This window comes from Gekko japonicus, unplaced genomic scaffold, assembly GCF_001447785.1.
Source record: "Gekko japonicus isolate JY-2015 unplaced genomic scaffold, Gekko_japonicus_V1.1 scaffold27, whole genome shotgun sequence".
Taxonomy (NCBI): domain Eukaryota; kingdom Metazoa; phylum Chordata; class Lepidosauria; order Squamata; family Gekkonidae; genus Gekko; species Gekko japonicus.
The window spans coordinates 415,152-439,738 of NW_015172002.1; the positions used below are offsets into that span (position 1 = coordinate 415,152).

The following is a 24,587-nucleotide window of genomic DNA, read 5'->3' on the forward strand; positions in this document are numbered from 1 at the left end:
AGCAAGTCCAACTCCCTGGCTGCTTGTTCTCAGAAAGAAATGTTGGTTTGTTCCTGTTATCTGATTGCAGCCACAGCCTCTTTAGAAACCTGGACATTTGCCTAACTTTTATACCCCAAAAGAATTCTCAACTTTCGAATGGCATTTGTGTATCTTGTTTTTACTATATAACTAACAGCAATTCTTTTTTAACATAGCATATGGGATTGGATTTGATATAAAATTTCCACTTTCTTGCACAAGTGGAGATGCAAGCAAATGACTGCGGAAGCCATTTATGCTAAATCAAACTTACTGTGTCTCAACATTTGTTTCTACTTGTGCAAGTCTTGTGCAAGCAATCTCAGGACATTGTAAAGCGTTAGATGTTGTGTAAGTGGAACTGCATAGCAGCATCTGTGTTTCTGCTTGCTCATCACTGGATCCAAGCCATAGTCAATAGGCAGGTAGTGGTATAATGGGGGAGCTCTGGGTTGGGAAATGCCTGGAGATTTGGGGCATGGAGCCTGGGGAGGGCAGAGTTTGGGGATTGGAGGAACCTCAGCAGGGTATAATGCCATACAGTCCACCCTCTGAAGCAGCTATTTTCTTCCGGGGAACTGATCTTGGTCATCTGGAAATAAACTGTAATAGTGGAAGATTTTCAGGTGTCACCTGGAGATTGGCAACCCTATCTCTATTGAACTTAGTTGCTATCACACACACTAAATAATCCACTTTCAATCCACTTTTGGTGCACTTTCCAACTGGATTTGCCAGTTCACACAGTAAAACCCAGTTGGAAAGTGGATTGAAAGTGGATTATTTAGTGTGTGTGATCGCAGCCAAAGTCAGGCTTTCTTCCAGGTAAGCATTTGTAGGATTCAGCTGCAAGTGTAACAACTGTCTACAGCTGGCTACTTGGAAGAAGAGATGTATTATTGTCTGTTAATAACTGAAGAATGAAGTTCGGAGTAAGAAATAGCAAATTTCCAAAGACAGGATCCTGTACACAACTTCAGTAGAAAGAACACACTAAAATAAGCCAACAGTCTTACTATAATTTGGCAGATAATTACATTACAATGCAAACCTATGCCAGTTACTCCAATCTAAGTCCACTGATTTTGGTGGGCTTAGACTTGGGTAACTTTGCATAGGATTGCACTGCCAGATGCTTAAGATTACAACAATATAATGCACAGTTACTTAAAGAGTAATCCCCACTAGGATTTATTTCCGAGTATACCAGTATAGGAGGTCTATTACATATCAAAGAGAAGTAGATTAACTGCATCTCCAAATAAATTATTTAAAATGAACATGGCATTATTAATGACACACAGGACACTACTGATGGGCAAAAAGCATTCAACAGTTCAGATCAGGAACCCTGCACAACATGTGCATTCACACATTATGTCCTCCTCTCTTGTTTTTTGAAACTTCAATGCTTTTAAGTGTAATTTATGAGTACCATCTTATTTCTCCTGGAAAGAAATATTGGTAATTCCAGATACTGCTTGCAGATACTCAGTGTACTCTGCTTTTGTCTTGTTTTACTCTGCGTTGGATTATTTGTGGGCATACTGGTAGTATTATTGTGCTTTATTTATATTAACTGACTGTACCACATATATGCAGAAAAACTTCCAGTATGAATATATACAACAACATTGCCTGTTGGCCCAGTAAACTGGTCTCCCATAATACAGTATTGTAAGCATATGTTAATTGGGTAACAAGATTTGTTAGTGAGGATCTCCATTCAGTTTGCTGGTAGTGCTCACAAGAATACTTGGAAAAATAGTTTCAGATGGTAGCTGTGTTGGTCTGCAGTAGGAGCTAGATTCAAGTCCACTAGAACCTTAGAGACAAACAAGTTTTTTGGGATATAAACTTATGTACCTCTGCATCCTGAGTTCCCCCTTTGCAACATCCTCCTACCTTCAGACTGGAATATAAGGACTCCGAGATCTCCAATCCAACTTGTATCTGAGTAAGAGAACATTGACCCTTGAAAGCTTATACCCTGAAAATCTTGTTAATCTCTGAGGTACTACTTGACTTGTATCTATACAAAAAAAGGATTTTTGGAGTGTTGGTGTTTTAATTTCTCTGTTGCACCTTCTTTAATGTTATAGTCTCTTTCAGTCTTAGTTGTGGCCTATATAGGCCCTTGTGATTGAATGTAATTTCTTAGTGTTTGGGATTGATGCAAATGGCTATATTTTCTAAATTAAATACATTTCCCCAGGTGTCCCACTGAAAGCCATGCCTTGTCCAAAAATGCTTATTCTTTTTTAGCTTGCCAGGACCACAGGATATCCATCTTGGCAGGGTAAGATATCTAACACTGTAGAAATAATGACTGGAATAGTAGAAGAGCTACTTTCTGCACTCTATTCTTTCTCACCATACCTTATAGAGATGACTTTATGGGAAAGGAGACTTTGTTTGCACGCTCACCAACAGTACTCTCATTAGTCCTCATAAGTCTGTCTCATTTACAGCGTACTAACAACTTTGTCTCCTCTTTCTTTGCTTCTAGATCATGCCTTTTCTTTATGCTTTGCCTTTTTTAGATTCAGGTGTGTGTTAACCTTCATCTGAAGAGCAAGAAGGTAAAATATTGATTTTTAAAAAATTTACACAATACCTTGCTAATTAGCATGAATGGCATAAGAAGTGAGGCTAGCTTCTGAGCAGACTATGAGTTGTGCATTGATCGTTATGCTTTTCTTGTTACCTAGGATTATATCATCTTTTCTAATCAACTTTACTTTTAGTTCTGTAAGGAAGAAGGGACATATACTTTTAGAACAATGCTTAGGTGACCCATAGGTTTACAACAGAACAGAAACTTTTAAAAATAGTTTTTTAAAAAATAGCGTGTTTTGTCAGTTATTACATGTTTGAACTTTACATTATTATTGTCCATTCCAGTAGAGGGGTGGACATTAAAAGATAATTACAATTACATAGTAAAGCACAAGCAGATCCAAAATTCAACTTTTAATGTTTAAAACCTGCAGTCATATAAATAATTATAAGCAAATACATGTCTAGTTATAATATGTTAAATACATGTTGTGAAATCTGATCATACAGTCTGTTCTGATATTCCACTACCTTTTCCTGTGACTGAAAGAACAAATCTGAATCCATTTCAACTAATCTATGCCTTTCTAATACAGAAATTTAATAGCCTTTCCATCTCAGCAATTACAGTCTTTTTCATCTGGAACACTTGGTAGTATCCAAGCTGTAGCGTGAGCTGTCTTGGCAATCATCGATACATTTATGATAAATATATTTTAGAAAGGCCAGGTAAAAAGAACAATATGATTTGTTTTGTGTATTTCCTGATTCTAACCAAGTTTATTTCAGAAACAACATTTATAAACATACTCCAATATTTAAAAACTTTAGGGCATGACTGTTACATGAGTTCAAAATCTGTATGTACACTGGTTTGTTTCCAACAGGTAGACAGCTATAAATTTTATTTAGTTTCTGGGGAGTAAGATACTACCTATATATTATATATGTACTTTGTCTAGTTTTAAACAATGCCAAACAATCTAAAAACTGCTTCCATTCTTCATTTTAACCCCCTGTGCAATAGCTCTCTACCATTGTAATTAATATTGAGCTTGTTCTCCACAAGCAGATCCCAGTGCAATATTATGTGGGACATAGCTTCTTTAAAGTTTTCTTCTACTAACAATCTTTCAATTTGTTTATTAGTTCACTATATGCCAGTTTAGAAAGCCTCTTAAAGGAAAATATCCTATTCATGGTGTTGCTATAGAATTGTCAGCAGTATCGGTCCTGTGAAATATTGTAACAATGAATGTCACAGTGTCCTAACCAAAACTTTATCAATTTTCTGATGACATGGCCATATTTTCTCCATTTAGGAATGTTGTTTCCCTACGCAAAAATACATTGGCAGCTAGCCAGAACTTGTGTCCTGAAAAATGACAGAACAGGTCCTAATTAACACAAACAGCAAGTAAGTTGGTAAAACTGTCTGAGGAATGTACCACTTCAGACTGTCAGTTGAGAGCCCATGACTGAAATTTGCTAGCTTTGTTTATTTCATGGTTAGCTATTCAGTCTTGTCATCTCTTGTGTGGGGCCTGAAATGGTACTGTCTAGGTACAGTGTTACTACTTGCTGTTTGAGTGAACTGGGCTCAAATATTTGGTAGTATGGGGCTGGTTTGGGCAAGGATTACTTCTTTAATAGTTCTCTTTGGAAGTCAGAACTATTTACTTTATAGGCAACTGAATCATAGAATCATAGAGTGGAAGGGACCTCCAGGGTCATTTAGTCCAACCCGCTGCACAAGGCAGGAAATTCACAAATGTCTCCCCTTCCACACCCATAGTGACTACTGTTCTATGCCCATAAGATAACAAAAAACCTCCAGGATCCCTGGCCAAACCAGCCTGGAGAAAAATTGCTTCCTGACCCCAAAGTGGCAATCAGCATTTTCCTGGGCGTGTAAGAAAGGGCCACAAGAACTAAGCACTGAGGCAACCCTTCCTGCCCTCCCTCTCATGATCTGCCTAAGTTCACAGAACCCACATTGCTGTCAGATGGCCTTCCAGCCTTTGTTTGAAAATCTCCAAAGAAGGAGAGCCCACCACCTCCTGAGGAGCCTGTTCCACTGAGGAACTGCTCTAACTGTTAGGAATAATGTTTAGCCGAAAACTCTTCTGACACTTTGCCTAGATGGGGCCAAGTGAACTTCTTGGGGAGAGAAATTCAATAGACCAGTTTGGTGTAGTGGTTAAGTGTGCGGACTCTAATCTGGGAGAACCGGGTTTGATTCCCTACTCCTCCACTTGCACCTGCTGATGTGACCTTGGGTCAGTCACAAGCTCTGGCACAGCTGTTCCTGAAAGAGCAGTTTGTGTCAGAGTTCTCTCAACCCCACCCACCTCACAGGGTGTCTGTTGTGGGGAGGGGAAGGGAAAGGAGTTTGTAAGCCGCTCTGAGACTCCAAGTGAAGGGCAGGGTATAAATCCAATCTCTTCTTCTTCTTCTTCTTACAGCCACTACTGAAAAGGTTGTGTTTACATGCCATACTTCATATTCTGAGGGGATATGCAACTGGGCTTCCAAGGAAGATCTTAAACAGCAGAACAAGACTATTTTTAGGGCTTAATAGTAAAACACAACACTTTAAAATTGGGTCCACAAGCCAGTGAAGATGTTGCCAAACTGACAGTGGATATACCATGTCACATAGGGTTGCCAATCTTCAGTTGGTGGCCGGATATCTCCTGCTGTTACAACTTATCTCCAGGTGACAGAGATCAGTTCACCTGGAGAAAATGCCAGCTTTGGAATTATAGCCCACTGAAGTCCCTTCCCTCCCCCCACCCTCCTCAGGCTCCACCCCCAAAATCTCCAGATCAGAGCTGGCTACCCTATCCATACAGCCCATTCCAGTCACTGATCTGGTGGCTTTGTTTTGAACCAGTTGTCAATTTCAAATAAGGCAGTTTCCAAACAGTTTTCAAAGGCAGCACCAAACAATATTATTAGGGTATGAATTACCATATGTCCAGGGATGGGCAGAGCTAACAAAGCAGGTTTAGGTAATAAATAGATTCAAGTGGGTAGCTGTGTTGGTCTGAAGCAGCAGAACAAAGTTCAGGTCCAGTGACACTTTTAAGACCAACAAAGTTTTATTCAAGTACTGTTACTGTTCTTTGTTACTCTCTCTCTCTCTCTCTCTCTCTTTCTTCCTTCCTTCCTCCCCTTCCCATCTATTTGCTTTCTTTGTTTCTGTTTCTCTCTTTTCTCTCTCCTTTCTTTCCACCTTTCTCTTTCGATCTTCCTTCCTTCCTTCTGTCCTTCCTCCCCCTCCCTCCCCATCTATTTGCTTTCTTTCTTTGTTTCTTTCTTTCTCTCTTTCCCCTCCTCCCTCCCCCATCAATTTGCTTTCTTTCCACCTTTTTCTCTCTTCTCTTTTTCTCTCTTCCTTCCTTCCTTTCTCTTCATTCCTTCTCCGTCTTCCCCATCTATTTGCTTTCTTTGTTTCTCTCTCTCTTCCTCTCTCTCTTTCCAACTCTTTCATTCTTTCCACCTTTGTCTCTTTCTTTCTCTTAGAATCTAAGACTTAGACAAATAAATATCATTGAACAAATAAATATCATTATCAGTCTATTTTTACCCCTTTTTATTTTTGGCAGTCTCATTTAATGTTAATAAAAAGCAAAATTGCATATTTTTCAATAAAAATGTTTGTCTAATTTGTTCATATCTTGCGGCTCTCAAACATCTTGATGATTATTCTATGTGGCTTTTACCTTAAGCAAGTTTTGCCACTCATGGTCTAGGTAATAAATGTTACTATTGACCACTGCCACCACCTGGACATCCAGAGCAGTGCAGGATGTACTCTGTCATGGACCAGAAAGATTGTCAGTCTTTTTAAGGTTAAATTTCAGTTTGTTCACCCTCATCGAGTACAAGACTGAGACTTAAGTTTGCAGCTTGGGACATTACTAGACCCAGTGTTTTCAAGGAAAATCTTTAAGACCAGAAGAATACTGTTATTAGGTCTTAAAATTCAAAGGAAACACTTTAAAATTGTGTCCAGAACCCAGTGGAGATTTTACCACACATTGAAATTAAGCACTGAGCCATGGTCTCACCTGTCTTCCCAAGATCTGATGCCTGACACACACATACCACCCCTACTCCCCAGTCTGGGCAAAGAACTGTAATGGTGTGCCCTGCTACGTGTAGTTTGAGTCAAACTCATGTTTGGTTTGTTGGTCATGAACTCCTGAGCCACATCAAGTGAGAGGGGTTTGAATTGAGTTTGAACCAGGACAGTAGTCCCTGGGGCCACCAATACTGCCCTTGACGCCACCTCCATAAATTAAGGCAGCAGGATTGGCAGTACATCAACAACTATATCTATCAGCAAAATCCCACACACTGTGCATAAAATAAAAATCAGATTACCCATCTGAGTACCTGGTGAGTAAGATGAAATCATGAGAGACTATGTTACCTCCTCCTCCCTATCCCCTGAGTCTACTTTTGCAGGGATATATTCCTCCTTTCTCTGCTTTATCCACTTGGGTCTTGTTAATATACAATAATTCAGCGTATTGCATAATGCTTATGCCAGTTCAGCATGTTGCTATTTATTTAAAAATATATTTTAGTGAGATGGTCCATTTTTAAAAAATTGAGCATTATTTCACACTTAATCAAAAATTCTGAGAATCTGGAAAGAATTGCAGCAGGGAAGTGTCTTGGACAATCCCTGCTGCCCTACCTCCCCCCTTTCCCCTTCCAGGATTGTGTATGCTGTCAGGAGTTTGAGCAGGTAAAGTTCCTCTCTTCTGCTCCCCCTCCCAATAACAGACTCAGTTGTTTTCAGCATTCTGTGCCTCTTAGAGGAAGCACTGTCCACATTGGGCCTTTTACATTTTTTCCCTTTTTCCTTTGGTTAATTTATGGAATCATTATTTTGCTGCTTTTTTGGGTGTGTGTGCGGGGACTGGCCAGCTTACTGTTAGGTTTTGTGATAGTGATGTGTCACTAATAATGCTACAATGCTAAATGTCATTCTGTTTTAAGGCAATTTGCTCACCGGTAATTATTATTCTCCTGTGGTAATGTGTTATATATGTGTTCTTCCTTGGACCTCATTGACTCACTTTTTCATAGGGGTGTTGAGAGTGTTAAAATACTTCACAATAAATTAGAGCCTTAACATTTGGCAGTAGTCCAATACCCTGATTGTTCAAGTCTGAATGGGAGGCTTTTTTAAGTCTTTTTTCTTAAAATGGTCATCAATAGGTACATTCCCAAACAATTAGATTACTTCAAGGTCAGCCAGTAAGTACATAACCCATGATATTCTGACTACTGTTCTGAAAATAAGACATTTTTGCAGCTAAGATTCAAAACATGTGGTATGAAGTTTATTTTGGAGTCCAACATTAAAGTACAGAGCATATAATGATGCACATGGAATGGAATACTTAGTTGTGGGAACTCCATTGCCTTTTAAGTTATTGGTGACAGGGCCCTTCCAGTTGCAGCCCAAACCATATATTTTTGTTTGTAGAATACAGACTGAATTTACTAGTCCTGCAAGATGTTTTCATTTATGTTGAAATGCCTGTGGAGAATGTACACTACTATTATTTTCCAAGTGCACAGTTGATAGGCAACTTGACCCTTCTGTCTACAATTAATTCTCTTACAGAAAATTAGTTCAGCAACACGTCTTGATTCCAGTAAATGATAGTAGTCAATTTGTGCTAAAATTACTATGAGAGGCTAGTGTAACTGTTTTTCCCCAACCCACATGTTGGTTAAATAGCAAAGTATAAACTATGCCTTGGATCCGCCAGAGCTTTTCAGTGAATAGAAAGATTTCTACCTGTGGAGTGTGATCTTTTGCCTCCCCTTCCCATTGCAACCCAGAATGTCTTACCAGTGCTTTTCTTAGGAGATGGCAAGCCCCCCGGGAACAGCATTTCAGAGTACATTTTGGGCTACAGTGTTGTAGAGATGATAAAGTTATTCTCCAAGGGAAAAATCTCTACCACCATGGTAGAGCTCCAGTGGATCCAAGCTTTAATTTGTGCATATTTATTAGATGATATCAGTCAACAACAGGTTCAAAAATTACTTAGATCACTGTGATTGTGTCAATTTTTAGGAAGGAACAACCAAAATTGGAAGATGTGATTCAAACCAGGAACAGGATATTGGTAAGATTTATGAGCCAATCAATGAATAGAGTAGTCTTATATTAAGGAAAGAAGCTATCTGTTTTTCTTGGAGGAGGGTGCAGAAGGCTATCTACAGTGTGGGGGTGAGCAACAAGGTGGGCGGGGAAAGGTGGTTGCTGCAGACCCAGTTTGAGGCTGGTACTCAGTACCTGTAAAGGTTCTGAGCAGAGCAGTGTAAGGCAAATATTCCCTTGGCTGTTTATGCTAAGTGCTTCCTTGTTGTGCAAAGTCCTTTTGCAAAGTTCACATCAACAAAATCCCCTAATCTGTGCTCTAAATGTGTATAGTAGGTCACATGCCCTGTCATGTGAGCTGTGGGCTTCTTGGCTGGGGTTTTATATAGTAATAAAGGCCATTTTGTTTGTTTGTTTGTTTATATACCTCCCTCCCCGAATGGGCTCAGGGCGGTGTCCAGCAATTAAATAATACAATTAAAATAACAAATTTACATAGAATAATGTCATAAAATACCGTATAAAAGCAGAGAGATCAGATGTTAAATCAAATCTGATGTCTAATCAGATGTTCAGTCAGATCCAGGCCACTGATGAATGATTGGCCAAAAGCTGGGGGGGGGGGCAGGATGCAGTCATGCTCAGACTGTGGCAGAAGGCTGATAGGACAGTATTCTCTGATAGGATAGTATTCTCTTTCAACTAGGAAGTTGAAACAGTCTTTAACAGAAGCTCCAGGTAGGTAGATAATTATTTTGTCAAGGGAAAATCAGAGAACTAGTAGAGCAAAGTAGAGTGTGTCAGCTTACTTATATTCATACAGTAGTTAGTGCGTCTAAGAGAGAAAACTTTAAGAAAGAGAAAATGTGAGCAGGAGCTCAAGGATTTTCCCATCACTGGAAACCTTATCTGGTATGAGAATTTGGGCGTAGTTCAGGGGTAGCTCAACCAGGATGAGCACTAAAAGGAAGTACATTATACTGCAAGAGCTTGCAAATGGAAAGCTGTCCTGGATATACAAAACAGTATAGTGTGTAGCTATGACAACCTCACTCACTTACATCCCTCAGAGGCAGAATTTTCCCTCCCTTTTTCTCTCTTTCTGACTGAGCAGCCCTTTTTATCTAGTTTCTTCTTCTCTGAGGATCTATGGCTGTCCCCCCGTCACAGTATGATTTTGCTTCTGGCTCAGTCCAGGAACCTGAGGGAACGGAGAAGATAATCCCTTTAACAAATGACTAAAATGGCACACAAGAGGCTTTTTAAAGTTCAGAACTAACAAAATATTTTATTCAACGCAGAGGGGAAAAGGTTAGATGAAATCAGGGGTAAAATGTCTGAGGTGAATCAATAATGAACTCTGAGGTAAATCAGTATAGGCACAGACTATAGTTCATATGTTTCAAGCAATTGAGAGTTTCTTAAGCTTTTCACACAGTCTTAGAATCTTTAAGATGAGAGGCTTTTGTTTCATTGTTTCCTAAACACTCCAGTATGCCTGCTTCAGCTTAACTGTCTCTTTTGGTTTCCAGAAGGCAGGGATACACATTCCAGTTCCCAAATTCCTTCACTAAACATACCAATACACTTTCTTGAGTTTTACTGTTTCTTCAGGTTCCAGAAGGCACTCTCTAAACACACCAGATCAAAGATCGCTCCACTCTTTATCTCCCTTTTTTAGGGAATTTCTTCTCTCATTAGAAGATCTGTCCCTTTTTCTGGCTTGAATGGGAGTCTTCACCAATCTACCCAATCCTCCTGCCAACCTTCCCAGTTTTCTGTCCATGTTAAACTGCTCTCAGTCAGGGCTAAACGCAAAACCCATCAGCACTCACTTCTCTTCAGCATGCAGCTCTGAAGTCTTTCTGCTCAACTGATGCTAACCAGTCAAATTTCTTTGAGCAGCCTGTCACTCAAGCTCTCTGGCTCTATGAGGCATTAACCCTTCACAGTCCTTTGCATATTTACACAGCACATCTGAACTTTTAAAGTGCAGTCTGTCACAGTAGCATACCAGAGAGTCATTGGGAGTACTGAACATGTAGTGTCTATTTCAGCATCTTTTTCTATTATTTTCTTCAAAGTTTTTAAAAATGTGTGTTCACTTTACTCTTGTGTCTTTTCCTGTCCAGCTGTTTGTGAATTTTGACCTGTCTGACATAGCTTCCTCAGAGATGCACCTTAAGGAAGAAACTGCTAAAGTAATGGACACATTTATTAAAGATAGCATAGCATAGCTTGATTGCCATACAACAGCTTGGTAGAGCAAGCAGTAAATTTACAGAACAGAACAACTGCCTGCAAATTCAGTTTGTTTTTTCAAAAGTTGGTTATCTCTGAGATAAAAAGGTTTAATGATGTAATCCTATGCAGAGTTATTCTACTCTAGGCATTTGCAGGTTTTTTTTCTTGATAGTTTTTGGTTCAGGTCTGTTGGACCTAAAAAAAATTCAGGAGTCCTGAAAAAACCCAGATCCCAATTCCAGTAAAGTATTTGAATCTGGGATTTTTTCAGAAATCCCAAAATTTTGGGGGTCCAATAGACCTGAACAAAAGAATACAGAGAGGGGGGGAAAAGCAGTGGCAAAGCCACAAGAAACAGCTGAGCGGCGGCTCAGCTGGGGCTCTTTTGGGCAGTCCCTTTAAACCGGACTGCCCAAAAGAACTCAGAAAGCAGCTGATCCTACGGGGAGAACTCTCCCAGCGGGCTCTGCTGGGCAGCTCAGTTTAAACTGGACTGTTCAACAGAGCCTGCAGAGCAGCAGATCCTGCAGGGAGAACTCTTCCTGCAGGTTCAGCTGGGGCTCTCTTTGGCACTTCAGTCGAACAGGCCAAAAGAGCCCCAGCTGAGCCGGTGGGGAGAATGGCCCCCCTTGGCTGTTTTGCAGGCTTTTCTGCAGTCCCTTTAAACACACTCTGTTTAAAGGGTCTGCAGAAGAAAGCTCAAAAACAGCTGAGCAGTGGGAGCAATCTGTTCTAGCCCCTCAGCTGTTGTTCTGGGTTTGCCAGTAATTCCCAAATATATCTGGGATTTTTGTTGGTTCTCCCGAAAAATCACGGATACATTTGGGATGCCAAAATATACCTGAAACAAATACTGAAAATGGTGTTTTTCAGGTATAATTTTGGTTCGGGTAGACCCAAATGCACACCCCTACTCTACTTGAAGTCAGTTGAAATTGCCTGGAGTAACTCTCCATAGGATTACACTATAAATTTGATGTGCTTGAACAGTATCTCCATGTTGCCTAGATTGTGAACCTTAGGGCAGGGCTTTGCACTAGTGGTGATGAGCTGCATAAATTATTTTAAGAGCTATTTCAATATACACATATACTCATTTGCAGTTCTGGGTATTTGCAGTAGAGTTATGTACCAAGATAATGGTGTGGAACAGGTATTAATCTCCATAAACCTGTAAAAAGGAATCTGTACATTTGCAGTTTTGCAGGGTGAATGGATTGAAAAGGACCACTGCATTATAGAAAACCACCATGGGGTTGTGACTCTGCAGCCCCTTCAGGGAGTCCATTGCATTGTGAATGGTCACAAAGTCACAGATTCCTTCCGTTTGTCACAAGGTAAGTCCTGTACTTCTGCTTTTATTTATTGATTGATTTGCTGGCAAGTCACAGTCAACTTATAGCAACCTCATAGGGTTTTCAAGGCAAAAGACTTCATAGGTGGTTTGCCATTGCCTGCCTCCATGTCACAACCCTGGTGTTCCTCGGTGGTCTCCCATCCAAATACTGGCCAAGGCTGACCCTACTTAGCTTCCAAGAACTGACAAGATTGGGATAGTGCGCTGCCATCAGCAAAATTTGGTATATAACTACAAAATGCAGAAATAAATATTTGCTATAATAACATTTATATAGTATCATTATAAAATCCTTTAAAACATGAAGCACCTTCATCCTAGCTATGTTTACCCAGAAGTAAATCTTGATTATTTCAGTGGGATTTTTGAGTCAAAATGCATAAAATTGGGCTGAAAATAATTTATTGTTACAGTAACCTGTGGGTGGAATAATAACTGTTTTTAATGAGAACAGATTGTGCAGGAATCCTATATATATAAAAGCCCAGCATATTGGCACTTTCTGGCTCTCAAATTGGCTGTGCTGTGCCCTCCATCAGCTGTTGGCCCATCAACTGCCACTCAAGAGTACTCGCGTGCCATTGGCTGGGTGCTGGGTCCGCTCCTTTCCCCCACTCACTGCCAGCCTGGACACTTTTCCCTGACAGAATAAACTGCCAAATGGCTGTCTCTCCTGACGAAGACGCGTCTCCTTCTGCTTGGCTCCTCTGCAGCTGGCTAAAATCATTACATTGAGATTACATTGAGTCTGAAAAACATGGGGAATAGAATTTTGCCCTGTGGAACCCCACAGGATATGTCCCATGTTGACGACAATATTTCCAGCAGTAATTCTTTGAATCCAGTCTGTGGGGAGTGATTTGAACCAGTTCAATGCACATGCTCTGATATCTGTTTCTGCCTCCCAACTGCCTCAACAAGATGGTATGTTCTACTGTTACCAAAGGCTGCAGATAAATCCAATAAAAGCAACAAAGAGCCTTTGTCTACACTCAGACAGAGGTCCAGCTGAAGCTAGCAGAGGCATCCACAGCCGGGTCTGAAGCCTAAAGTTCCCAACAGGGTTTTGGTGGCTCTTGATAATTAGGTGTTCTGTGAATATGCTTTTTGTTTTGATACGTTTTAAAAATAATTAAGAGAAAGTCAAAAGATATTTGTTAACATTTTTCTTTCTTTTTTGACGTATGTATAGATCTCCTTGAGGAAGCTTAACATGAAATGCGTTGGGGTTATTAATATTTTGGAATAAAATTTCCTTCCCACTGCACCATTGTTTTTTCTTCCTTTCTTTACTCCAATTGGTGCAGGTCTTCATTTGCTGCTTACTAAATCCTGACTAGACATGATCTAAATTGCTCCCTACTTCTTGGCTGCTAATCTCTGTTAAAAAGTCCTGTTTTCATAATATCACCAGATATCCGTATTCTGTTTGACACTGCAAAGCATGCCAGTGAACAGAATAGTAGGTTTCAAAGTGGTGTGCCCAGTTTCAAATCCCAGTGCTGTCATGAAGCTCAAAACATGGCCTTGGGAGAATCACAGCCTTTAACTTGCGTTATAGGGTTTTGGGGACAATAAAGAACATATTATAATGTCTTTTGAGTCCTTTTAATAGAATAGGAAAGAAATCTAAATATGCCGATCCAGTCATTTATTGCTTTGTTTTTTGGTGTAGTGGTAAGGTGCATGGACTCTAATCTGGGAGAACTGGGTTTGATTCCCTGATCCTCCACATGCAGCTGCTGATGTGACCTCAGGCCAGTCATAAGTTCTTTCAGAGCTGTTCTGTCACGAGCAGTTCTCAGGAGAGCTCTTTCAGCCCCACCTACCTCACAGAGTGTCTGTTGTGGGGAGGGGAAGGGAAAGGAGATTGTAAACTGCTCTAAGATTCCTTTGGGTAGTAAAGGGTGGAGTATAAATCCAGTCTCCTCCTCCTCCTCCTCTTCTTCTTCATTTAAACATACTATGATTAATTTGTGTTGATGTTTTTCATTCTGTTGAATTTTTAGTTTTGCAAATTTGAAAATATCAGTTAATGTCAAACTGGGATTCAAAATTTTTTGTTCATAGGATACTCTGAGAATCATCTAGCAAAAATCATAGTTGGCGACAGATTGCAGATGATGTCCATTGTTGTTTAAAGGTTGAAATTACAGAGCACCTTCAATAAAATACATTCCTTTAATGGCACCTTAAATAAAACAATTTTATTGTGATCTTTTGTTGGCCAGAGCTCTCCATCAGATGTGTCTGACAATGTAGGTTCTCTTCCATAAAACTCATACTGCAAAAGAGCTTTCAGACTTTAAGGCAGTACAAGATGTTGTTCTTGCTTCAGCGGTCTAACATGGTCATCTCTCTGGAATTTGTCACAGGAGCTCTTGTTGTTCTGGGTAAAACTCACAAGTTCAGGTTCAACCATCCGGCTGAGGCTGCCATTTTAAGGCAAAGACGATTGGTAAGCTTTGAGTGCGTTATACTTTCTTCTCTAATTGTGTCATTGTTTCTCATTATTTTCTTGTAAAATAAAGGGAAAATATTTTTCAGAGTTGCTTATTTGCAAGCAAGAAAACTTACATAGCTTCTTAAAGAAAAGTGACACAGTAACTGTCCATGACATTTTACAGATGGACAGGGAACACAAGGGAAAGGAAGGATCCCCTTCTCTGTTTCTCTGATATACTTTAGCTTGACACTGTTAGTGTGCATGTGCAAGACAGAGGGAGAAGTTGGTTATTATATGTATGTGATGTGGTGGAGGCGGCAGCAAAGGGCCTCAGGAGTGGCAGATGGACTAGTCAGAATGTCAAGCAACCTCTATTGGAAGTGCCTTAAATATGTGACTTTGAGATATTGCTGAGGCTCTTGAACCAGTAGCCTTTATGAAGGATATTCCCTGCATTCTAGGCAGCAGTTGGGTCAATAAGAGAACAAAAATGAGCTTCTGAACTCCAGCCAGCACAAAATCCTTCACTTCCACAGTATCCCCCCACACACAAAAAGGTGGCTAGCATTCCAAAAGTCAGGCAGATGGTGCCCTTGCAGGATGGAGCCAAATGAAGCCCCAAAGGGACAGTGATGTGATGTAACAGCCTCCACCTATGAACAGTTAAAGAGAGAGCTAATCATAAAGAGAAAAGTTCTCAGCCCTGCTCAGACAAAGGACAGAGACTTGGGTGTACCTACCAGGCTTTCCTGTCAGGGCCAGCACTGTGTTCTTTAAGGCCAGTACAGATAGAAGGTGTGACAATATGAATAAAGCCCGAAAGAGATTAGACCCTACGTATCTGAGGGTTAACATCCTCTCATAAGTTTCTAGTGTGCCCTTGAGATCCAGTGAGTATGCTTTCCAGGATGTAACAGCAGTGTGCTATCAGGGGCATATGAGTGGGCAAGGAGAGGAAGGAGGAGTAGCTGCTCTGGTTTCTGGTGGGCAGGAGTAGCCAGGCAAACAGTGGGTGGGTCCTGCAGTTAGCCACAGGCAAACAGACCCTCCTCAATTGTCAACAAACCAGACAAAGCAACCAAACAGAAACCACTCTCCAGCAGGCTACAAGCACCCACTTATCTTCAAACACTGCCCTCTCACACAGCAGCCTCAATTAATGCTCCCAGTCCCCAGTGGTTTAAGAAAATTTTAAAAAAACACCCCAAAAACCCTCACCTCACCTGTAGCTCTCTCCTGTGCTGCTTCTTCCATAATTGTGATATCTGATTTTTAGAAGTCTCATCATGAGGAAGATAAACTTTTAAACACTATAAACCAGGTGACCTAACCCAGTCTTGAAACTGAAGGACTAATAATATGGGGGTGTGGTCAGAAATAACATCTGCATCAGAGGCAGTAATCTGGGGCATCAAAGAAGCTGAAGCAAGAAACAGTCTAACCGGAAAAAGTGATGATGCACAGAAGTAAAAATATAATCTCTGTCCATTGGGTGTAGTATACACCAGGGATCAATCAAACCTAGTTCAGCCATATAGTCTCTGAGGGTAGATCTTACCAAAGAATATTCTTTGTGTGTGGGTGTGCTTTGATCCAAAGCTGTGTCTAGTATGTAATTAAAATCTGTCACACAAGCCTGTGGAACCCCCCCCCTCGCTGTCACTAGAGTCAGAGCTTCGAAAAAGCTCAGTCACGTTGGTGGTACATCCCGAATGGTGGCAGAGGCCTCAGCTGCGTGAGTGGGGAGGGTGGGTTCCGTCACCACGCCCTAGCGCACATTCCTACTGGGTCACTGACCTTCCCTCTATCTGACGTGGCTCCGCAGACCTCAGGCAATCCTCCTCGGCCCCTGCTCAGTGCCCTCCTTTTATCCCACTCCCACTGTGCTCCCCTGGCTCCGCCTCTGTCCCTCCCTAGCCCAGCCCCACCCCCATTCTTAATGGGAGACGCCATGCTCCCCAGTGTCTCCTGCTGGGCAGGGCCATGTGCACCCTCCTCGCCTCACCCGGGCTGTTGGGCTCCGAGGCGGGGGCGGGCCCTCACGCCGGATCTGTGGCCCAGCGTGACAGCCTCTGGCCCAAGTGGCATCCCCTCCCTCTCTTCGTGGCCGCTGGAGCTAGGCCAGCACCAATTGGGCCATTGGAGTGCGGCCCCCCTGTAGGCTGTCGGGCCACCGATGGGCTCCTCCGGTGCTTCTTTCCCCAGCCCCCAGGGCCTCCAGGTGAGCAGGGGTCGACCTGCGGGAGGAGCTGTTGGGAGGTGTTGGGGTGGCTGGTGTCATCGGGGGGGCTGCAGGAGGCCCGCTGGCGGGACAAAATCTACCGCCACCAACAGATAGTCATGTATAAAATTTACCAAGTGGCTGGAACACTGATGAAACATGTCTGGAGAGTCCACATTTGGACCATAAACATTAATCATAACAATAATAGAATCAGAACTTTTCACTACCAAAATAATAAAGTGACCTTTCAGATCTGTAATCACTTGTTGAACCTGGAAAGGAATATACTTGTTTATCTATATAGCAATACCTTTAGATCGATTACATGTATCTGTAATATATGCCTCACCTTACACAAGTAATTCTTATCTGTTGCCACTATATAAGTTTCTTGTAAAAGATCTTCCAACTTGGAAATAACCTTTTTATGCTTATTAGAATCCCTGAGGCTCTTAACATTTCATTATGTCACGTTGAACATAACACTTGAAAATAATATATCTGATCCACAATGCCTAATTCCTCAGTCATGGAAAAGTTGCAAAGTATCATATAGAGCAGCGTTTCCCAGCCTGTGGGTCGGGACCCAAAAGTTAGTCACAATGCCTCTATGGGTGGGTCGTGGACCAGCCCTCCCTAATGGCCGCCTGCCCTTTCCATTGCTCTCTTTGTATTTTGGAAAGCAAGATCTGACCCTGGAAGCAGTATCTTCCATGTCATAACTTCTGTGTACATGTTGATCAAGTGAAACGTGTCTTGAATGAGTCTCTCAGAATCTTAGGAGGGATTAGAATGAGTAATGGATAAGGAGAGGGTGGAATGTAACCTCCATATGGAAAGGCTATGTATGTCAGAAGGCCACTTGCTTGGGGTTCATAGTGGAGGCAGCTGAGCCCTTTGTGTAGAGTTTGTTGGTTTTTCAGAAACCTCTGATTAGCCACTGTAGAAAATGGAACACTGAACTAGATGGGTGCTAAGGTCATAGTCTGGCTAGGGCACTACAAAATCTTGAGCCGGCCCTGGATGGGTCATCCTATCAAGTAAATCTGGACTTGTGGGTCACCATTAATATAGAGAACCTTACTATAAAGCATTTGCCAAAAATAGTAAAAGAATACATGTGACAAAAAGTTACCAAGATGAGCAAAAAGAAAAGAGAAAAATATATATAAACTAACCACCCACTCTTCAACAAACTATTCCCATCCAGAAAAAAAACCCAAGGGGAAAAAAAGTTAAAAAAAAAAAGTAAGCAAATTTAACAACAAAAATAAAACAACAATAAAATAATTGGTTAAAATTGCACTCAGCAACAAATAGCTTGTAGCTTACAGACAACGTGTTGTCATGCAGTGTCTCCCTGACCTGCCCCCCCATCATTGGGGATGAGACCCAGAACAGTAAACAAAATTTGGAAGGGGCGTGTCTGTTGGAATCTAGTGCCATTGCACACATTTTATAGGACTTCCTTGTGCACAACCCATTTAGAATTGAAACTGGTGTTTTGGAAGATGTACTTTGTGTTATTATTATTTTCTTGTGTAGAAAACTTTCTCAGTAGATTACATACTTTATCTTGAGAACACAACACTACAAGACTTTCCTGCCTGCAAATGCACATGCAGTGCTAATGTAGTGACTGCGAATGCAAGAGGATATAATCTGTCACTAGTGCAGAAGTCTTTGTTTCATGGCAAACATGGACATAAGGTTACATGGAAGTGAGATTTAAATATGTATTTCAACTATATAAGCCTACAGAGCAGGGGACTTTATTCTTATGCTAGCACAATCACCAGAAGTTTAGCCCTCCCCCACCTTTTCTTTTTCATAGATCAGTGAGACCTCGTCTGCTGTGAGCTGTAGATCTCTTGAATGGTTAAATCTGGATGGAAAATGTGCACCTCTGCTTTCCTATAACTTGTATCCAGCTGAAAAAGAAGGGTAAGTTTAATGCTATTTGACAGAATATAAATGCCACTTAACCAGATTCTTACTTTAAAAGAAACCCTGCAGACACAGAATTTTTAATTTCTAGTACTTTATTTTTAATCATTTAGCAACATGTCTTTTAAGTGGATCATTTTATTCTTACAATAATTTTTTTTCTTATGCTGTAACACTGAATGGTTTCTTGCATTATTTTAAAGCCTCACTCCTCTTACTGGTAGGAAACAGGAACTCCTTGGCACTGGATTCAGTGTTGAAAACACTTTGTGAATTTCCTTCTGTTTCATATAAAGGAGTACTAATAAGGATGTATGGTCATGTGTTTCATCCAGGAAATGTGTTTTTCATTTCTACATCAGTGGGTAGTAAAGGAATAAATTATTAAGATAATATGCAACTAAAGTATATTACATTGTTTACTTTACAGGTCATTTTCCTACATTTCATAGTAAATTCATTCTTCTGAAAATGGATAAGAAAATACCATAGTCTATAATTAGAAATCCACTGACACTGGGTATATAGAACTGCCATTGGATTGCAAAAATAATTTTTACAAATCAATTCAAATGCATAATCACATAAATCTCAAGAAATTAAGTTGTGAACAATGTAGTCATTAATTTTCTTCTCAGTATTAGGCCTAGTTTTTTGTTCCATTCTTGGATTTGTTCAGAAATTATACACTAATATATAACATTGTTCAGAAATAAGGACTTACTAATTATGTAAGCTAAAAATGTGGCAATTAGTTATAAACACCCTGATTCTCTGCCACCCATTGTTGAACTGAATGCTGAATGGAAAGATTGGAATAGAATAATCAGCGCAGCTTCTGGGATCTATGAGATCTGGATCTTCACACAGACAGGATCTGGAATAGTTTGTAGAGCTGTTCAGTATAGAGAAGAAAGAAGAGATGCTTTGGATAATGCTATTTATTGTTGTGGTATCTGTATAGTCCCACATGGGTACTTTGCACACCCAGGCCTGCCACAGAGAGTTTTTTGAAGCTCAAAAATGCAAAAGTGCTTCATCCCACTCCCCAACACTGTTTTCTTGCCTTTCACCGTGTGATAGAGAGAGGGGACAGAGTGCCCTTCCCTCACTTCTCTGCCACCACTGAGAGAGGTTCCTTCATCAAAGCTCCATTTCAACAGCCAGTTACTGCCAACAGCTACCTACCTCAGCCTACTGCTTCTTTAGAGCCAAGTGTCCAGAGTATGGTACAAAATGCGCTCTTCAAAAAATGCAGGTCCTGTGGGTTGAAAATTCCCCACACAGATGACCATGAACTCCTAGCAGAGGTCCATGCATTGTAGAAGTGCCTGCGAAAGATCAACAATTGGGGTTGTACTCCAGATACTTTCTGGTCAAAAAAGAAAGGGCAGGGGCAGTGAGGTACATACTAAACCAGGGAGGCCTAAATAAGTTCCTGCTAAGGCTAATGGCCTCCACCATGTCAGTGGTACTGCATGCAATTGTGGTTTATCAGGTTTTTCCGTTCTCTCTATCATCAGTCAGAGAAATTATCCCAAGGCAAGTGTTGCGGTCCCTTCATTCGTGGACCCTAAACACCAACCTCTTAGCAGGGATCCACTTTCATTTCCCACTAACAGATATCACAGTCACCCCAGATGCCTCCTTGCTAGGCTGAATCACCCACATTGGCCAAATATGAGCCAATGGATATGGTCAATCCAGGAAACACTTTATTGCATCAACATGTTGGAACTCAAAAGCATATACAGTGGCCTAGTGGTCATTCATACACACGTTTCAAGCAAGAATATCCAGTTGCTACAGACTGTCTTACAGCCATGTTGTTATATAAAACACATCCGCATTAACACTCTGTCCTCTTGCAACACTGATATGGGAGTGGGTCAAGACAACAATGCCATGATTCAAGCTATATGCATAGCTGGGGTTGACAACAAACCAACAGACTTCCTCGAACACATCTCACCCTCACAAATGGCAGCTAAACTGGACCTTCCTATCCCCAATTTTGCAATGTTGGGGTGTTCCACTAATAGACTTGTGTCTATGTTAAGTGGCATCAAGTTGCTTCTGACTTATGGCGACCCTATGAATTACTGCTCTCCAAAATGTCCTGTGATTAACAGCCTTGCTCAGGTCTTGCAAACTGAGGGCCGTGGCTTCCTTGATTGAGTCAATCCATCTCATGTTGGGTCTTTTCCTGCAGCCGTCAACTTTTCCTAGTGTTGTCTTTTCTACTGACTCTTGTCTTCTCAGAATGTGTCCAAAGTACAATAGCCTCAGTTTAGTCATTTTAGCTTCAAGGGAGAGTTCAGGCTTGATTTGATCTAGAATTTGTCTTATTTGTCTTTTTGGCAGTCCACATTATTTGTAAAACTCTCCAACACCACATTTCAGATTAATCATTTTTCTTTCTGTTAGCTTTCTTCATTGTCCAGCTTTTACACCCATACATAGTAATAGGGAATAATGTGGCACAAATTGACTTGATCTTGGTTGCCAGCAACATATCTCTGCACTTAAGGCTCTTTTCTAGCTCCTTCATGGCTATCCTTCCCAGTCTCAATCTCCTTTTGATGTCTTTGTTGCAGTCTCCCTTTTGGTTGATGATAGAACCAAGGAATAGAAGATCTCCTTTGTATTTATTCTTGATTGTAATTTATCAGCATCTTTTATGCCGATAAAGGTCAAAATTAAAAAAAAAGAATAGAAGATCTCGAACAATTTCAATTTCTTCATTGTCAGCCTTGAAGTTGCATAATTCCCTGGTAGTCACTACTTTTGTCTTCTTGATGTTCAGCTGTAATCGTGCTTTGGCACTTTCTGCTTTAACCTTCGGAAGCAGTCATTTCAAGTCTTCACTATTTTCTGCCAGTAATGTGATGTCATCTGGATATCTCAAATTGTTAATGTTTCTTCCACCAGTAATAGACTAACAGACTTATTTGCCACTGATCTGAACAAAAAATGCCAATTCTTTTGTACCCACGGCACATGAGACCTGAGTTCCCTGGAAAACATATTCTAAGTCAGGTGGACAGGAACCTTCTATATGCATTGTACGACCTGACGTTTCACCAGTTTCATCCATATACAAAAGAACCTCCTCAGGAAAGCTCCTCCATTAGCATGTTCACATCCTACAAGATAATGACTCAGCTCTACCACACCTTCCTGAGTAGATATAAATTACCTGCCTACCATTTTTCTTCTCACCTTGACACAGAAAGTACTCCATCTTTCTGTGTTATACCTCTGAGGATGCCAGCTGCAGCTACTGGCAAAACATCCAGGTCCTACAATGCCAAGACCACAGCCATACAACCCGGAAAATCTACAGCAGCTAATGAACTCCGGCCGTGAAAGCCTTCGACAACAAAATCCAAATTATTCCTCAAGGGGCTAATAAAAGAAGAAGAAGAAGAGAAGAAGAGATTGGATTTATACCCCGCCCTTCACTACCCAAAGGAATCTCAGAGCGGCTTACAAACTCCTTTCCCTTCCCCTCCCCACAACAGACACCCTGTGAGGTAGGTGGGGCTGAGAGAGCTCTGACAGAAACCACTCTTTTTCAAGAACAGCTGTGCCAGAACTATGGCTTGTCCAAGGTCATCCAGCAGGTGCAAGTGAAGGAGTGGGGAATCAAACCCAGTTCTCCCAGATTAGAGTCTGTGCACTGAACCACTACACCAAACTGGCTCTCAGTTGCCCTCAGTCCACCCCTTCCAGTTATTCAATGGAGCTTGTTCCTTGTGCTTTCCATTTCCAAATGGATAGTAACTTGCATAAAATGTGTTATAAATTGGTGCAAGTTAACTGTCCACTACAGCTGCATGCTCAGCCTACTCAAGCTCATTGCATTTCAGCTGCTTTTTGCTGTGGTCTTCCCATCAAAGTCATCTACAAGGCTGTGACATGGTCTTCACCCTTCACCATCACAGTACATTACTCATTGGACATAAATGCCACAAGGGATGCAGCAGTAGGGAGAACGGTCCTGCAATCTTTGTTTAACTGAGAGCTCACACCCGCCTTCCTAAGACTGATAAGTCAGCTCATTGCTCTCCCATGTGGGGACTGCACAGGTACCACAATGATTAAAACAAGGGTGCCCTTACTGCTGTTCATCAAGTGGTTCCTCTGTACAGTCACACATCCCCTCCTTCCTTCCCCACTGTAAGCTCTTACTTAAATCCAACTACTTATCTCACTCCGGCAGCAGCAGAGAGGAACTGAGGGAAGGGAGCTCTGCCCCTCTATATCATGCTATGAAAGGTGGGAAAACAGCATGAGAGGGGGATGGAGCACCATTAGGCCTGTTTGAGCTTCGAAACACTCTCCGCAGCAGGTGTGCATGTGCTCAGTAGCCATCTGTGACTACGTAGGTAACCAGTTCATGAACAAGTTACAGGTAAGTGCAACCCTGTTTACTCTCTACTCTTGTGAAGTAAGTTTGTCTTTAGATGCATTGGCAGAGAGTTTGAAGGTTCTGTTGGATTCTTTACTCCTGTTGGAAAAGCAAGTGAATGCTGTGGTAAGCAGTATATTCTTTAAGAACATAAGAGACGCCAATGTTGGATCAGGCCAAAGGCCCATCCAGTCCAATACTCTGTGTCACACAGTGGCCAGAAATACCAGGTGCCATCAGGAGGTCCACCAGTGGGGCCAGGACATTAGAAGCCCTCCCACTGTTGACCCCCCCTCAAGAACCAAGAAGACAGAGCATCACTTGCCCTTCTATACCTTGTAGCTAATAGCCACGAATGGACCTCTGCTCCATATGCTTATCTAATTCCCTTTTGAATCCATCCATGCTTGTAGCCACCACCACTTCCTGTTGCAGTGAATTCCAAGTGTTAATCACTCTTTGGGTGAAGAAGTACTTCCTTTTATCCGTTCTAACCCAACCGCTCAGCAATTTCATTGAGTGCCCACGAGTTCTTGTATTGTGAGAAAGGGAGAAAAGTACCTCTTTCTCTACCTGCTCTATCCCATGCATAATCTTATAAACCTCAATCATGTCACCCCTCAGTCGTCGTTTCTCCAAGCTAAAGAGCCCTAAGCGCTTTAACCTTTCCTCATAGGGAAAGTGTTCCAACCCTTTTATCATTCGAGTTGCCCTTTTCTGCACTTTTCCCAAAGCTATAATATCCTTTTTAAGGTGTGGTGACCAGAACTGCACACAATATTGCAAATGAGGTCGCACCATTGATATATATAGGGGCATTATTATATTGGCTGATCTGTTTTCAATACCGTTCCTAATAATCCCCAGCATCACATTGGCCTTTGTTATTGCAGTCACACACTGTCTCGACGTTTTCAGTGAGTTATCTACTACAACTCCAAGATCTCTCTCTTGATCAGTCTCTGCCAGTTCAGAGCTTGACCACAGCTGGAGCCCTGGCCTCAGAAGGAGGAGACCCAGGGGAGAAGCAGACGCAAGCAGGACACCCTGGTGGATGGCTGGCTGATGCCACGGCCTTCCTGTCGCCGGCCTCCGAGGACCTGCGGCTCCATTGCTGTGGCGACGCCCTCCCAGTGGCCTGAACTAACAAGCCTCCTCTGATACTGTCTAATTGACCCTTCCTTAGTAACCAGGGAGCGTTCCGTGCCACGTGAGGCCACCAGAGCCATGGTCAGCCCC

At 41.5% G+C, this 24,587-nt stretch overlaps 1 protein-coding gene across 1 annotated transcript in view; it reads left to right on the forward strand.

The window, feature by feature from the left end:
* STARD9 (StAR related lipid transfer domain containing 9) overlaps positions 1-24,587 on the forward strand; it is a 165,620-nt gene that overhangs the window by 86,483 nt on the left and 54,550 nt on the right. The window contains 4 exon segments of the mRNA XM_015420039.1: positions 8,690-8,741; positions 12,160-12,297; positions 14,693-14,775; positions 18,822-18,931. Coding sequence (XP_015275525.1) covers positions 8,690-8,741; positions 12,160-12,297; positions 14,693-14,775; positions 18,822-18,931 — 383 coding nt within the window.